Below are 14,917 nucleotides of genomic sequence, written 5' to 3' on the forward strand. Positions count from 1 at the left end.
TGCATTGGGGAAGGTAGAAATCTCACTTCAGATTGCGCATACATGCGTCCATATCCTCCTCATTTGGGATAGGTCTGGTATACATAAAATCACGTTTCGTGAAGACGATGCAGGTGAGATCTTCGTGCCGAAAACTTCTATTGACTGATATATGAGTACACACTTCTGGTTTCGTAATATTCGTGGGGTTTCCCAAGACCGTGACCTGATTAAGTTCTATATGAGGTAGCAAGTATTGACGCCATGTATGGATGCTTGCACCGGAGCGCGAACCGGTTACGATCGTGGGCTCGTTACTTCGTCTTCCGGAATTGAGTTGTGGCAAATACAATGATAAGGAAAGTGACAATAAATAAAAAGAAAGCAAAGTTTGTCATGAACAAGGAGAAGCTCGTGAATCGTCTCAAAAAGTCTCGACACGCCAGAGGAAAAACGAAAAAGAAAGCTCTCATCGCCTGCTCATTCCTAGCTCGCGATACTCCGGATCGACCTTGCTTTGCTTGAAAAGGCTTTTTCCCCTCAGCCATTGCCTGTATCTCTTGTAGCGCTTCTTCTCGCCGTCTTCCTCGATCACCGTCAGCGGGTTCTCTGGCACGTTCAAGAAGTCCCTGTACTCGGCGAGCTCGTCCTCGCTGACCTCCCAGTTCCGGCCGTCCCCCGTGGCCCCGTTCACGCTGTTGACGTACTCGACGAAGTCCATGTTGGAGAAGTCGTCGGGAAGCTCGGTGGAAACGACGAGCGGGAGGTTGAGCGGGTGGCTGATGTATCTGTCGTATTCCGATGCCTCGGCGCCCGTCACGGACGGATTGAGGGAGTTGTGGTGGAATTGGTTCAGCGACCACTGCGTCATCTGCGATTTATCGGGCGGTCTGAACGACGATGAATCGGTGAACGTGGTGGACGAGTGCGGATGCACGCCAAGTTCGAAATGGGGATCTCTTAGGATGCTTTGCTTTGCGGGAGAACCATCCATGGGACCGCCTGGCGCAGACGGCCCTCTGGACATGGGAACAGACCCCTCCCGCATAGATTCTTCTTCACTGTGTGGGTCAAGAATTGTCACGCCCTTCCTAGTTGCGACCTTCTTCTCAGGAGGCTCGATCTCATGCGGAATGTGCTTCCGAGGTGTGAAAGGGCTGAGGTCGTATGACTTTCCGCTGCCTGGGTTTCCCGAAACCAACCTCGGCGTCGTGTTCATCTTGAATGTGAAGATTTTTGCAATAGATGACAATGCCAGAGGACGGTAGTACTCCTCCCAGTAGTCGTCGAAAGCCTCAGTCCTGTCGGCTGCACCATTCGGGGCTGGTCTGCTGCACGGAGGCAACACTCGGGGCTCCAGGAAGCTGGGTGTGAACCAGCTGATGTAGTCCTTTCGCTTCTTCATCGGCCACTGTCTCGGGTCAGTGTGGTGCAAATAGTAGTCCGTGGCGAGGTCCCAGAGCATTGGCTGGCCCTGCGCAAACTTGTAATTTCCAAGGAACAGATTGTATGCCTCCTGCCGTTGCGAGTCCAGGAAAGAATTGTGGTAGTACCGCTTAAAGCTCTCAACCATGTCTCTGGAATGGCTTTGCCAGTGGTTGATTTTCCGGTACGTCGCCATAGTATTGACAAGGTGCGAGCCTCCGTACTGGATGGCGATGGTGTCGCCATGGTCATGAAACATGTAGGTGAAGATGTTGACGGCATCGGAATCGTACTCAACAGTGTTGCCAGATATCACTCCCAGCGCCTTAAGCTGCCGGCCGAGGGCACGTTTACCAATGACGAATTGCGCGGCATTCGTCCGGTCAAGGCAATCGATGCAGTTGGTTCTCGCCACTCCATTTTGGACCTGTGGCATGTCCCTTTCCGCATCTCCATTGTGGAAGAAGCCCGTCTTCTGAAGTACGTCCTCAGCAATCATCTCTAAGCTTCCAATGACGTCCATGCCGCGCGTTTTGGAGGCTCTACTCATGTCGAATGCCTTGTAAATAATCCTTTTGTCTACAGGTAAAGATTGGTTCAGGTAGTCGACGGCCTTTTTGAACTCATGCAGCAATTTGGATTCGCGAGGGGTGCGCTCTCTTGCCTTGATGAGGTTGAGGACATAGCAGGGCGCCCCGTACCGCTCGAACAGATTGTCGAAATGGAATGCCGCTGCGCTGTAGAAGGGATCCACAAGGTTCAGGTCAATATCAGGCTTGGGGGTTACACCGCTGTTGTCCTGGGTCCAGTACAGGGGGATGCTGCCTCTATGCTGAATGTACGAGGTATAGGTGGGGTTGGCATACAAGCGCGGCCCAGGAGCATGGAACGACGTGGTCAGCAGGTCAGAAATAATTTGCTCAGTCTCTACATCGTTCGCAACATAGCCGAGGTCGTTTGCACCACGCTTCAGGAACCTAGCACCGGCGAAGTACCTCGATCGCCTGGCAATGATTGTTATGTAAACACGACGTCCGAAGATGTCCAGGGTGGACTGGTCAATGAAGCCATGAATGATCGGCAGGCACCAGTCGTAGGTGTTCTTCAAGGCGCCACGTGCGGGCTCCAGAAGGTAGTGGTTCCAGACGAACATTCCCTGAAAGTCGGCCTTGGGGAACTGGTGGCCCTTGCACAAAGCCTCCCGCTCGCGGATGATGTTTTGTTGGAGAGACCTTGTCACGTTGTAGGCATAGCTGAAGTAGAAGGAGCGTGTCAAATCCAGGTTGTTAAGACTGCTAAGAAACCGCGCCTCCTCGGGATTACGGTCCTTGGCAAAGCGAGAGGTGGGACCAGTGGTCAGGGGGATCATCTCGGTGCCGTCTACCTGGTAGATGTAATGGCCTCCAAGCATGGCGACGGCAGTCCGCTTGGTGATGACCAGCATGTAGTAAGCTTCGGTGAAGCGGATGAAGCCCAGCAGACCCCAAGCGACGCATTTCAGCTTCAGGCCACCGGAGCCCTTGTTGCCTTCGTCGATGGTGTTCAACAGCTCGTTCATGTCCTTGCGGTCGTAGACGTTGTCGTCCTCGAAGATATTGAGGTGACCGGGCGGAGCAGTGCGGTCGATCTTCAGGATGCGGAAATGCATGTCCAGAACGTCGGCACCGACCAGGTAGAAGCGGTGGCTAGTCTCGTAGAGGGTGAACTTGTGCATCTTGTTGATGCCGTCCTCGCCCACTTTCTCGTAGGCAACGGCGCGGGTGCGCAGCATCTGTGCGGGGCTATTGGAGCGCTCGAAGGACTTGGGCTCGGCGGGCTCCTCATCGCCGTCGTCAAGGTTCACCGGGCTGCCATCGTTGGCGGGGCGGTCCTTTTCGGCACCGTCGGCCGGGGGCAGGAATTCATTGACGGGCGGCACGGTGGTCGGCGCCCTGTCGGAGGCCAGGCCGGGATCCAGGAAGCCGGGGGGCAGTAGTGCATCCTCGTGCGGGTCCATGGGGTAGCTGGGGGGATTTTCAGGGTTGGGATGCGCGGAGGCAGGGTCAGCGTCCGGCTGGTCCATTGCGATGGCCTGCTCGCAGATCTGCAGGTTGAGAGACGGCCGCGATGGTAGCACGTGCGGAGGGCGCCAGCACCAGCACCAGTGGCGGTCGGTTACGCCGTGCCGAACGAGCGACGCCGTCCGGGCTGCGCCGCGAACGAAGGGGCAGAAAGACGAGGAAAACGAGAGGGCGTGAGAGAGGACAGTTGCAGTTGCAGTTGCAGCAAGCAACGGCCTCCAGACCCTGTCACCGCCGGCCTTGGCGTCAGCCACACGTCACCAGTCACAGCCACAGCCACAGCCCTGCGTAGATGAAGCAAAGAACACTAGTAATAATATTGCCGTAAAATAACAGGGTATATGGACCCGCGAAAGACTCCTCTCAAGCCACCGATTAGATGGCCGGTTGCATGACATGACCTGAACAGACTTCCCGCACGACGAAACGTAGACAAACTCCTCCCAAACGTGACCAGATAGCTCGTCGTCGTACCCTTACCGGTGCACGTCCGAGCTGTCGGGGCGCATGCGCTGGTACTGCGACTTGTACTCGAGCAGCTCCTCCTGCTCCTTCTGCCAGTTGTCGTCCTCGAGCTTGTGCGCCTTGGCGCCCTGGTTGCGCTTCTTCAGGCACCAGAAGACGAACGCGCCCGCGCACACAGCGAAGCCGCCGAGTGCGCCTGCGATGATGCCACCGCGCGTCGCCGCCGGCATCGCCTGCCAGTGTCCGGACACGCCGTGCACACCGTACAGCTCGTCCTTTGCCGTCGAAGTGCCACTAGAATCCCGAGTCAGTCGCTGGTCGCAGCCATGGGGAACAAAACAATACTCACTTGATGATCTCAATGCTCTCGTAGCTGCCAGTCTGGTCGCCCCACTTGTACTCCTTGCCTTCGCTGTAGTCCTGGATGTAGACGTCGCGGATGGTCATGGTGAAGGGCGCATCGTGCCACAACACCTCGCCACCGGCCCACTCGACGGTGCCGATGTTGTTGTTGTCGGGATCACCACCAGGCCAGTTTCCAAGGCGCAGGTTCATGGGCGTTTGCGGGTAGTTGTCGCCGTTGTTGGCATCCTCGTACTTAAGCGTGCGGATGAGTTCGTCGTTAACCCACCACTCCAGCCTTTCCTTGGTCCAGTCGATCGTGTAGTTGTGCCACTTGCCCTGCGGGTCGTCGATGGGGTGCCAGACGGCACGGTCGTAAGTTGTCGTGTTGCCCTTGCCGAAGTAGTTGGACTGCCAGTGGGTGTTGTTTCCGCCAATCCACTCGATGTCAATCTCGTCCAAATCCTCCGACTGCAGTACGACACTGCTGACGATTCCCTGGCCGGGCGACGCCCTCATGACAACCTCGACGCGGCCGAAGAAGATGAAGAAGTTGGACATGATGGACACGGAGTCACCCTGGCCGTTGATGGTGAATTCACCACCTGCGCGGCGCGTCAGCATCGTTGCGGGGCCAGAATGGCCGGGGGATCCCTACCTGTGGTGGAGAAATCAATGGTGCCCGCCGTCGACTTCCATAGGTCCGAATCGGCTTGCGTCTTGTTCCAGTGGAAGGTGGCATTTGTGCCCAGGGCAGGCTGGTTGTCGCAGGTGGCGTTGAGAGGGTTGCAGTCGGTCCAGGTCTGCGCCAAAGCCTGGGGCAGAAGAGTGGCTGCGAGCCCGGTGAGGGCGAATGAGCGTGGGAGGTACATGATTAATGTTGCTGTGGCTAGTGAACGGGGGCGGCCTGGGGGAGCGAATGAGCGATCGGCGCGGGAACCAGGCGCGGTGGAGGCCTTGTGTAAAGAACGTCGAAGGCGCAAGATATAAGGAATGGCAGTGCAGACGCGCACTGGAAACAGCAGACACTCTCGCAGTCGGAGAGGAAGGAGAGGAGGCGCGATAGAAGAGGGCGAGGCGGTGGTGCAGAGGCACGGACTTAGCGAGTCGCCGCGGACGAGGGATAGGCCGGCATGAAACGAGCGGGCTCTCGGCGGCTCAGATTAAGGGGAAAACGCCAACTGCGAGTCCAAGCCGCGGCCCCGGGGCGCCAGCTGCGTGCGGCAGCTCCCGCCGTGGAAAGGTCTGCCGTCGCGGCGAGTGCTGAATACGAACAGAGCAGCCCACTGCGGAGCTCTGGGTGCGTGATCGTCGGTGGCAGCCAGGGCTGCGTTGCCGCACACCTGCCACAACGCCGGCCAGGGGGGCGTTGCATGCCGCACCAAGAGCCGCTCGCATGCCACCTGCGTGCTTGGCCGTTGATTGACTCGCCACAGCCCGATCACCTGTGGATCCCTTTTCCCTTTCGGTCCGCTCGCTCTTCGGCAATGACGTTGGATTTAGGCCCCTTATCCGCCTCCGGCTCCCGAGAAATGCTTGTCTTGCGCCACGACCCCTCTCGTGTCCCTCCTATTCGCACTCCTTAGAACCAATAGAAGCCATCGTCCCTCGCTGCGCGTCTGAGTATTTAGATCGGCGGATGCGCCAGGATGTGCCGTGAACGAGTAGGGATGGCGGCGCGCCCCTGCCTGTCGCGTGCGCCAGCTGATTTGTCCGCAATGCACCGCATTGCACCGCATTCCACCCAACTTCTTGGAAGCCCTTGGTCCGCCAGAGCACGCCCCGCTGCCAAGCTCGACAAAGCTCGACAGGCCATTTTGCTCCGACTTACCGAGAAGGGTTCATCTCCGCAGCGCCCAAGGCTTGAACCCCCGGCCCGGCCACACCCTAGATATATTTATCGTCAGCATTTCGGACCTTTTCCCGATGTGGCCGTGCAAATAACTCGCCAATCCGCCGCCGGTCCCCATGATGGCTCAGACTTGCCTTTGCTTGATCAACGACTTGCGCCTCTCCCGCAGGCTGACGACAGCAATACCCGGTTATCCTGCTTTGGACGCGGAAAACCCAGAGTAGCTGCCGCGCCGACGCTGCGAGGCGCTCCATCTCACAAGTATCTGTGACGGGCCGGGCGCGCTCACGCGCACCCGTCCAATCATCATCACCACCATCATGGGAGGCTCAACCGATTCAGATCCATCTCCAAAAATACACTCACCTGTCTATTTTATTGCCTGTGTCCCCTTTACCTTTCCGGCCTCCATTTTGGCCGTGCGAGCTCCAAATTGAATCTATCTTCCTTAGTACCTTGAGTGGCTTGCAGGATTAGGCAGACGAGACTTACTGCGCGCTTCTTCTCGGACGCCACTCTCCTCATTCCCAGCGCCCATGCCAGCAACCGCAACACTTTCTTCCCCGGCTCCATCGTCTCGCCCCTACCGGCGTCCGGGGCTGATGGCTGGCCGAACCCAGTCTTCTCCCAGACGGGCGCCTGCAACGCCCAAGAGAGCAGCTGCTCATCCAAATAAGGAAAGCGCACTTCTTTACCCCAGTTCGAGATGACTCGGTCGTCGCGGCCCAGGTTCCGCTTGCCGAGCCGGTTGATATCCAGCTCGAGTTCATCGATAAGGCCGGTGAGGCCGTTGCGGCTGAAGGCTGTGGCGTGGCGCTGGTACCCGGCAAACAGCTCGTCCGCACCGAGTCCGGACAAGAGGATTCTCGCAGGGGTCGCATACTCGACTCGTTGGCCCGCGAACTCCCTTGCCGTGCCACTGCCACGCGAGGCGAAGTAGAGGGCATACGAGATGGACAGATCCATCTCGGTGTTGTGCGGATGCATCAACGCGATGACCACGTCTCGGTGGGCTAATGTCTCCACATATGGAACATTAATTTCAACGAACCTCCAAGCTCTCTCTGGGCAGACCTCGCACAGTTCAGCATGAGAAGCCCTGCCCGTAATTCTGTCGGGGCAGAGCTCGTAGGGCGAATACTCGGACCCGCTCTTATCGGTGTGGGGACGATGGATACGAGGGTTTTCGAATGCCACGTTAAGAAGATCGACAGGCTCGGAATACGGCAAAATTTGGTGCGCGAGGCGAGCGATGACCGTGCAATCGAGCCCACCAGAGAAAAGAATAGCAATTTTTGCGTGCTGCTGGTCCGGTTCGCCGCTGTTGCGGTGCACAGAGGCCGTCCCGCTCTCCAGACGTAGTTTGAGTGATTTCACCAGATGGTCCCTCAGCGACTTCACAGGCGAAGAATCTTCAGCCAGCAAAGGCGGGCTTGTAGACACGGCCCGGTTCAATGGGGGGTATGGAAGTACCTGACGGCGGCGTCAGTCAACCAGGCGGTAGCGTACAGGCTCGCCAAATCAGACGGACTCACCAATGCCTGGCTCTCAACACCGTCGACGCCTGGATATAGGTACGGAATGTGGGTAACCCGGAAACTGGTCGAGGTGCTAGAGTCCAAATCGACCATGTAGATGCCATCGGCTTCAACCTCGCGCCAGGATGAGCTGACATGGCCATCACAGATGCTCGACAGCACGAAGTCGCCGGCATCGTTGATGCTCTGCAGCAGCGAGCGTCGGCCTAGACAATCTCTACCGTAGAACAGACGGCGGCCAACGGCATCGTAGAACACAAATGCGTAAGGCCCGCGGATGCGCGAAATACAGTCGACGACAGCGGCGGCCGAATTGGGCGGGCTTCGACCGCATGCGTCCCGGAAAAGATCCAAAACGGCGTGCGAGTCGTTGCCGGTCACGGGCTCCTGGTCGATTTCCCAAGCCTCTCCATTCCAGCACAGGATCGAGCCGGAGGCCGCGTCCAGCAGCGGTTGCGCGACGACACTCGATCCGCGCAGGGCCAAGACCGTCGAGCGGAACACGGCATGCACGGCGTCGACGGTCCGCTCTAGGGTGTGGCAGCAGTCGGGGCCCCTGTTGTCCAGGAACAGCGCGGTGGCTCGGTCGGGATGGACATGTCGATGGCGGCTCAGCGAGGCAAAGATGCCGCACATTGGGGTTCCGGATGTGAGGTGGGAGGAAATAGTTGGGACCCTTGGCGCGCATGACGAAGGCGGTAAAAGGCGCGCCTGGCGCTAAGCCAGCCCTACGCTCTCCTCATGCCAGACCTCTGCACCTTATCGACCATCTTCACGCTCCCCGAGCCGCAAGCCCCTCCGCACCACCACCGCCGATCTCTCCCAGACCTCCACCTCTCTACCGTCTCGCTCGCCCCGCCGCATGGGACCTTAGGCTCCCCGTCCTAAGCTCCCGCCCCGCCCAGCTGCCCGCATCACGGCTGATGTCTCCCCCGGAGCTACTCGCTAAACCCGACGACCAGCCTGCCTCTGCTGACCCTGCTGCCCCGCCCCCGCAGCTGTCTGCTCAACCCTGCGATCCTGTCTCCAACGCCGACCATGTCGACCCGAAAGATCCTGCTGCCGTAGCAACCTCTGCGAAGAATGACGTCCAGGTCGAGGAGGATGCGCGCCAGGTCGAGCCGCCTGTCGAGACGGCTGGGGGCGGGACCAGGGACTCGGATGCATCGCCCGAGCCTCCGGCAGCTCAGCTGAATGCGTTTTCCCTGGATTCCGCCCCTCCCCCCTCGCAATCCGCCGACAGGGTGCGCTCCCCACCGCCGCCTCCCCTCCCGGCGAAGGACGAGAAGTACCTCGTGCCCAAGAACAACTCTTCCTCGACTCCTGAGTCGCCTGTATCCCCTGGCTTTCCGCCACAAGACTATGATGCTACAGCTTTCAACGAGAAAGACGACGCTACCGCTTTCAGTGAGAAGGATGACGCTGCAGACAATGCAATCCCCACCGGCGCAAGCGAGGACTCGAGATCTGAAATACAAAGCATCATGGATCAGTTTGGCGAAGACGGCGAAGGGCCTGGTATGGACGAGATCATGTCTCCCAGATTGGAGAGGGCAAACCCCCCGATATTCAGCAACCAGGCGCCGCAAGCTTTTCCCCCCCGGAGGTCCAGTCTGCTACCACCTGAAGCTGGTGTCTCTCATGTTCAGCAGAACACCGAGGCCCCACCCTTATCTCCTGTCATCCAGTCTCCGCTGCCTCCTGGAATTTCATCCAACACTTCATTACCCAGCCCTGCCATCGATGCTCCAGCTCCAAGCCCCGCCCCGTCGCATCCTCATTCCATATACAAGCCTCCGCCTCCGGAGCCTGATCCTGAACCAGATCTTCCTTTTGATTTCCATCGGTTCCTTGAACAATTGCGCCACCGCACCGCCGATCCCGTCGCAAAGTTCCTCCGATCGTTCCTGTATGAGTTTGGTAAAAAGCAATGGATGGTCCACGAGCAGGTCAAGATCATAAGCGATTTCCTCGAGTTCATCAGCAAGAAGATGGCACAATGTGAGGTCTGGCGAACAGTATCAGACGCCGAGTTTGACAATGCTAGAGAAGGTATGGAGAAGCTGGTCATGAATAGGCTATACTCCCAGACTTTCTCCCCTGCGATACCGCCGCCAGAGCCCATGTTCGGAAAAGGTCGAAGGAGGGGTGCGCCGGGAGGTCCAGGAAGGCGGGGCCAACATCAGGAAGACGTTGAAAGAGACGAAGTCTTGGCTCAAAAAATACGGATCTACAGCTGGGTTTCGGAGGAACATCTGGATATCAAGCCTGTAAACGACAAGGGAATGAAATTTCTCAAGCTCGCCCAGCAAGGTATTCATCCCTTTCAATGCTCCCCGAATCGAATCACTGAGCTAAATCATTGCCAGAACTCCTCAAGATTAGGAACTATCGTGCTCCGCGGGACAAAGTCATTTGCATTCTTAACTGCTGCAAGGTCATTTTCGGTACGTGAGCCGGCAAACTTGTGTAGCACAGGCGATCTGACTGAAGCAGGGTTCCTACGAAACGCACAGTCGGATCAATCAGCAGACTCGTTCGTCCCCTTGCTCATCTTCACCGTTCTGCGAGCGAATCCGGATCATCTAGTCTCAAATGTCCAATACATCCTCCGCTTCCGCAACCAAGACAAGCTTGGGGGCGAAGCAGGTTATTACATCTCGTCTTTGGTAAGCAGGCCGCTCTGGTCATCACTAAATGCTGTATACTCACATTTGATATCCAGATGGGTGCTATTCAATTCATTGAAAACCTTGATCGGACCAGTCTTACAATCACCGACGAGGAATTTGAGAAGAACGTGGAAGCTGCTGTATCTGCCATCGCAGAGAGAAATTCCTTGGATGAGCAAAGGCAACGACCGCAAACCCACAACCGGCATCCCTCACCAGGCGTGCGCGTGTCGGAAAAATCAGCGCTCAGCAGACCCGAGGTAACCCCAAGAAATTCCCTTGACGCAGAACGTGTCCCTGCGAGAGCATCTTCGTCCCGAGGTGGGTCGAGTGCGGGCAACGGGCAGGAAGGCGAGGAAGAGAACGCAGCAGTAGCAGGGCTTCTACGCACCATCCAGCGGCCACTGTCTACAATAGGCCGCATTTTCTCGGATGACAACATGTCGGAGAAGCCAAGCTCCTCGCAGCCCGTCTCCACCCCTCAGCCAGGCAACACCCCGCGCTTGACACCCGACCACCGAAGTAGTGAAGATGCGCGCCGGACGGAGAGGCGGAATATCGAGCAGCGACAGGCGTTCAGTGCTGAAGACGCAGCCGCTCGGCAAGCAAGTGCGGAGGCTGAAGAAGCGCGCAGGATCCAGCGTCAGGAGCACCGAGTCGTGGTCGAGACCCTAGCGGGCATGTTCCCGGACCTTGATCGAGACGTCATCGACGACGTTGTCAGAATGAAGGAGGGCCGGTAAGTCTTCAACGTCTACCATTACTGGAGTATCGAGGACTAATGTAATTGCGGCGCAGAGTCGGCCTGGCTGTCGACGCTTGCTTGGCCTTGAGCAACTGAGCAGGCTTTCTAGACGGAGGTGGAAAGCACGTCCATCGGTGTTACACGGATCATTCAGCCGGTCACCTGGCATCTTCTGGAGGAGGTGGACGAAGGTCTTACTTTCGGCCTCTTTTATCTCAGATATCAGAGGATGTAGCAACGTCTATGGGTCCATTGCCCGAAGGAAGCGCTAGCTCTTCCCAAACTTGCATTCTACGTGAATTTGAATCGACAGCAAACAAATAGTTGTGACGACGCAAGAATAAAATGAAACGAGTCCCTCAACACCAGATCTCCAAAAACCCCGCCGAACCTGATCCAAGTCCGCCCCTTTTTTGTATATGCATTGTCCTTCAATCGGCCGTGAAGACTACCTTTCTGGCATTGGAGAAGTTTCGTAACCGGGTATTCGAAAAGTTGACATATCGTAAATGGGAAGGCCTCAGTATGAGTACAATATTCCTTGCAGCAAACGTCTCGGCCTCCTTATGTGTAAGTAAGCGAGCAGGATGGCGGTCTTTCTGATGGACCTTATGGTGGCGACTGCGTGCTTGTTCATCCACCCAAAGGAATCATATGGGCCCGGCGAGAGTTGTTGAGTACTCCCAGGCCGCATGATTTCGCTTAGGCTAGGGTGCCAACAGTTCCGCAGCCTTGCCTGGATGTCCAGTGGTTGGCAGAAGTAGGCATCGCCGGCGGTCCAGTAGTGGAGCGAGACTCGGTCTCGAACTCGAACCCCTTGGCTCGAACATCGTGCACTAGCGCAATGCACAGCACCCAACATTTCGGAGCGAGGATTTGCCTATAGCAGCTGATATCTTTCGATACTGTGGACTCGAAAGGTGCGGAGAGGTGCTCAGTATGGCCGCGATGATGGTGCAAACAAAGCGTTACTCTCCTCAATCATGCTCTCAATCTGCTCTGGCCCGTGGGTTTGAAGGCTTTCCAGAAGCTCAAACTGTTGTGCCTGGTTCAGCCCAACTCCAGCTCGTTGCATACTCCACGAGGGCTGCTCGTTTTCGAGGTAATCGCTGTACAGAGCTCCGACGGCTGTTGCGAGAGGCGCACCGGCAAATTCTTCCATGGAGTTCTGATACCGCTGCTGTGAAATTTGCTGGCCGAATGCGTCCGAGGCTTGAGAGGCTGTATAAGAAGGAGACCATGCGGGTAAATCAGGAAATGAAACCGGCACTGCATTGTATTGCAATTGTTGCTCAAACCCAGGACTTGAGATGGTGGTCATACTACTTGGTGAGCTCATGTTCATGTCAGCCGTCATCGACACAGAGTTCGTCGGCGTAGACTGCGTCGACTGAAGATGTTGTTGGGACTGGTACATCGAGAAGCCGGTTTGGTTCTGGTCGTTGTTCATGTTGAAATCGAGTTTGGTTTGAGGGGAGATGTAGCCGAAAGGCGCATCGAGACGCTCTGGAGGAGTTGACAGTGATCCGGAGGACACCGTTGCTGGACTCATAGTTCGAGATCTGGTACTACTATCGTCTCTTACGCTCGGAGATGCAGCCGAAGTGCTGTCAGATGGAGATGTGGCAGATATCGGAACGTCCCCCTTCTTTCCATACACCTTGAGGCAAGCCTCGATGAGGTTTTGATAGAGAACCCTAGCGGAAGCGACACCAGGCCACCTCTCCGAAGCCAAGTCGATGGCATCCAAGGCAACTTTGAGATGGCGTTCCACATCTTCTCGAGAGTGCATACGACGAACTTCGGCGTAGGAGAGCGACCACAACATCGTGTTGATGGCCATGAAAATGGACTGGGTAAAAATCCAGGTGAGTTCAACGCTTCTCGTCTCGATCTGCTTGCGTTGCATGTAAATGTTGTATTCACATGCGTCGTAGCATTGGGTCGCGGCGCGAACAGAGGGACGAGGAACTTGCGGCGAGGGGCGGAACAGGAAAACAATCATCGTATTGTAACGTCCAACGAACCTGTGTTACATCAGTATATTCCTGTTGGACATTATAGGTAGGGCAGGATACGTACCATACTTTGTTCAGACCGGATCCACCATCAACCTCGGGGCTTGTGTCTCTCCAAGCGATCAGTTTCGCTTCCATCTGTTGAAACCAAGGGTCCTGGTCGTCCTTTGGCTCTGCCCTCTTCTTCTGGTACAGCTTTCTTCTGATCTCTAATTGCAGTAGCCTCATCCGGAAGAAGTGGATAGCAATCCACTTTTTGAGGCAAGGCTGGGCCGGTAGAATACCAGTAGGCTGGATAAAGTGGTCTTCGGCCATGGAGAAAAATTGCAGGTCAAAATGCTCTTGGCGCGTGGCCATGATTGCTGGACGGCCCAGACTGTGTGCTAAGCCGAGATCCATGGTAAGGATACACCAGAAAACACGTCGTCTCATGTCTACCTCAAGAGGATCGGCTAGTTTTCCTCCTTTCCCGAGCACGACGGTCTTCTCTTCATTCAAGCCAAGAGCTTCAGCAAGCCTAACTGCCAGGCCCACTATGTAATAAACAGCCGTACGAGTAGGTGTAGTCAGAGAGTAGCCAGCAATGAGGCAGAAGCACTGAATAGTACCCAGGTCCATTGGTTTAACCGCAGCCTCGAGGTAGCGCAAGGCTGCGAGGTAGTATGCATCAGCTAGGCCGGCATACTGCGTGTCCATTTTCTGGAGGCTAATGGCGATGACCATGCGCACCATGAAGTTCTGGTATGAATTGGCGGTATTGTTGTAAACGGCTTCGACGTCTTGCAGGAAGGACGGTTCGTGGACGATGGGGTACATGGGCTGGACTGCAAGCAACCGCTGTCAGAGGTGACATAGGCGTGCGCACGAATTGCGCAAGACTCACCTTTTAGGTAAAAGAGTTGGACGAGCAGATTGGTCAGGTCGCGGGTGGGCAACTCCTCGGCGGCAACATCGCTCACGAGAGGGTAAACCTTGGACGTGGGCTTGGCATCTTCTTGACGGAAAGCCTCCTTGACGAGGCGGGCGTGCGAGTCGGGGACGATTTCAGAGATGCTCTTGGAATCGGTGAACTGTTTGGCCAGCTGCATGACCAGCTTGACGATGGCTATACCGCTCGACGGACCCAGGAAGCGGTTCTCGTCGCTCTCGTGGATGCGCACGGCGGCGGCACCGCGAACGACGTCCTCGGGGTCGGGCTCGAAGTCATCTTTGTCCAGCTCCTCTAGCTGGCGCTCCAGGTCGCGGACCTTGTGCTGCAGGTGGACGACGTAATTGCGCGGGATCTTCGCGTTCTTGGCAGGGTCGAAGTATTCGCAATGGGCGTTGTTGCGCTCGCAGGGGCCGCAGCGAGGAAGGCCAGGGTCGCATCTCGTTTTCCTCTGGGAGCACTGGGTCAGCGGGGCGGCTCTGCAGGCGGGAGTGGGAGCGTACGGTACGGCAGCGCACGCAGGCCGTCAGCGTGTGGGCAATGCGGGGCCCCGAGTGCGCGTCGCTCTGGGCGCGCTTGCCCGGCGGGGCGGAGGGCGCGACGGAATCCATGGTCGCTACGCTGGGGCGGGCCTCGATGGGAGAGAAGGCAGGCCGCACGGGGCCATGGCGGAGGGCGAGCAGTCGGGTATGGGACTGGGACTGGGACGAGGCTCGCGGGATCGTCAAGCCGCAGGCCGGCACGCCGCCGCGCTACGGCTGCAGTGATAGGCTCCCGCCGCGTCGCCTGGAACCGCATCCTCACCTTTCGGCGGGCCGACTGCCCCCAAACTACCTCCCACGACCTACCCGATCACTGCTGCCTGCGGTGCCGTATGCGCGCACGTCCACGCA

The 14,917-nt window shown here is 57.1% G+C and overlaps 5 protein-coding genes across 5 annotated transcripts; 1 reads left to right on the plus strand and 4 right to left on the minus strand.

Annotated features, from left to right (window-relative positions):
- Positions 1-448: 448 nt before the first annotated feature.
- Positions 449-3,400, minus strand: FIG4_1 (phosphatidylinositol-3,5-bisphosphate 5-phosphatase; the record flags this gene model as incomplete). Its single annotated transcript, XM_066775720.1, has 1 exon — positions 449-3,400. One exon carries the CDS (start codon positions 3,398-3,400, stop codon positions 449-451), a length of 2,952 nt encoding a protein of 983 aa, XP_066633601.1.
- Positions 3,401-3,940: 540 nt separating this feature from the next.
- On the minus strand, positions 3,941-5,143 carry SLS55_004262 (uncharacterized protein; the record flags this gene model as incomplete). The annotated part of the gene is made up of 3 exons (XM_066775721.1): positions 3,941-4,223; positions 4,279-4,876; positions 4,930-5,143. 3 exons carry the CDS (start codon positions 5,141-5,143, stop codon positions 3,941-3,943), a joined length of 1,095 nt encoding a protein of 364 aa, XP_066633602.1.
- A 1,373-nt stretch (positions 5,144-6,516) lies between these two features.
- SLS55_004263 (uncharacterized protein) lies at positions 6,517-8,297 on the minus strand (the record flags this gene model as incomplete). The annotated part of the gene is made up of 2 exons (XM_066775722.1): positions 6,517-7,596; positions 7,659-8,297. 2 exons carry the CDS (start codon positions 8,295-8,297, stop codon positions 6,517-6,519), a joined length of 1,719 nt encoding a protein of 572 aa, XP_066633603.1.
- A 287-nt stretch (positions 8,298-8,584) lies between these two features.
- SLS55_004264 (uncharacterized protein) lies at positions 8,585-11,076 on the plus strand (the record flags this gene model as incomplete). The annotated part of the gene is made up of 4 exons (XM_066775723.1): positions 8,585-9,974; positions 10,031-10,108; positions 10,140-10,330; positions 10,387-11,076. The coding sequence occupies 4 exons, from the start codon at positions 8,585-8,587 to the stop codon at positions 11,074-11,076; spliced, it is 2,349 nt and encodes a 782-aa protein (XP_066633604.1).
- Positions 11,077-12,012: 936 nt separating this feature from the next.
- SLS55_004265 (uncharacterized protein) lies at positions 12,013-14,635 on the minus strand (the record flags this gene model as incomplete). Its single annotated transcript, XM_066775724.1, has 4 exons — positions 12,013-13,105; positions 13,161-13,920; positions 13,980-14,475; positions 14,528-14,635. The coding sequence occupies 4 exons, from the start codon at positions 14,633-14,635 to the stop codon at positions 12,013-12,015; spliced, it is 2,457 nt and encodes an 818-aa protein (XP_066633605.1).
- Positions 14,636-14,917: the final 282 nt, after the last annotated feature.

This window comes from Diplodia seriata, assembly GCF_021436955.1.
Source record: "Diplodia seriata strain FDS-637 chromosome Unknown scaffold_4, whole genome shotgun sequence".
Lineage (NCBI taxonomy): Eukaryota > Fungi > Ascomycota > Dothideomycetes > Botryosphaeriales > Botryosphaeriaceae > Diplodia > Diplodia seriata.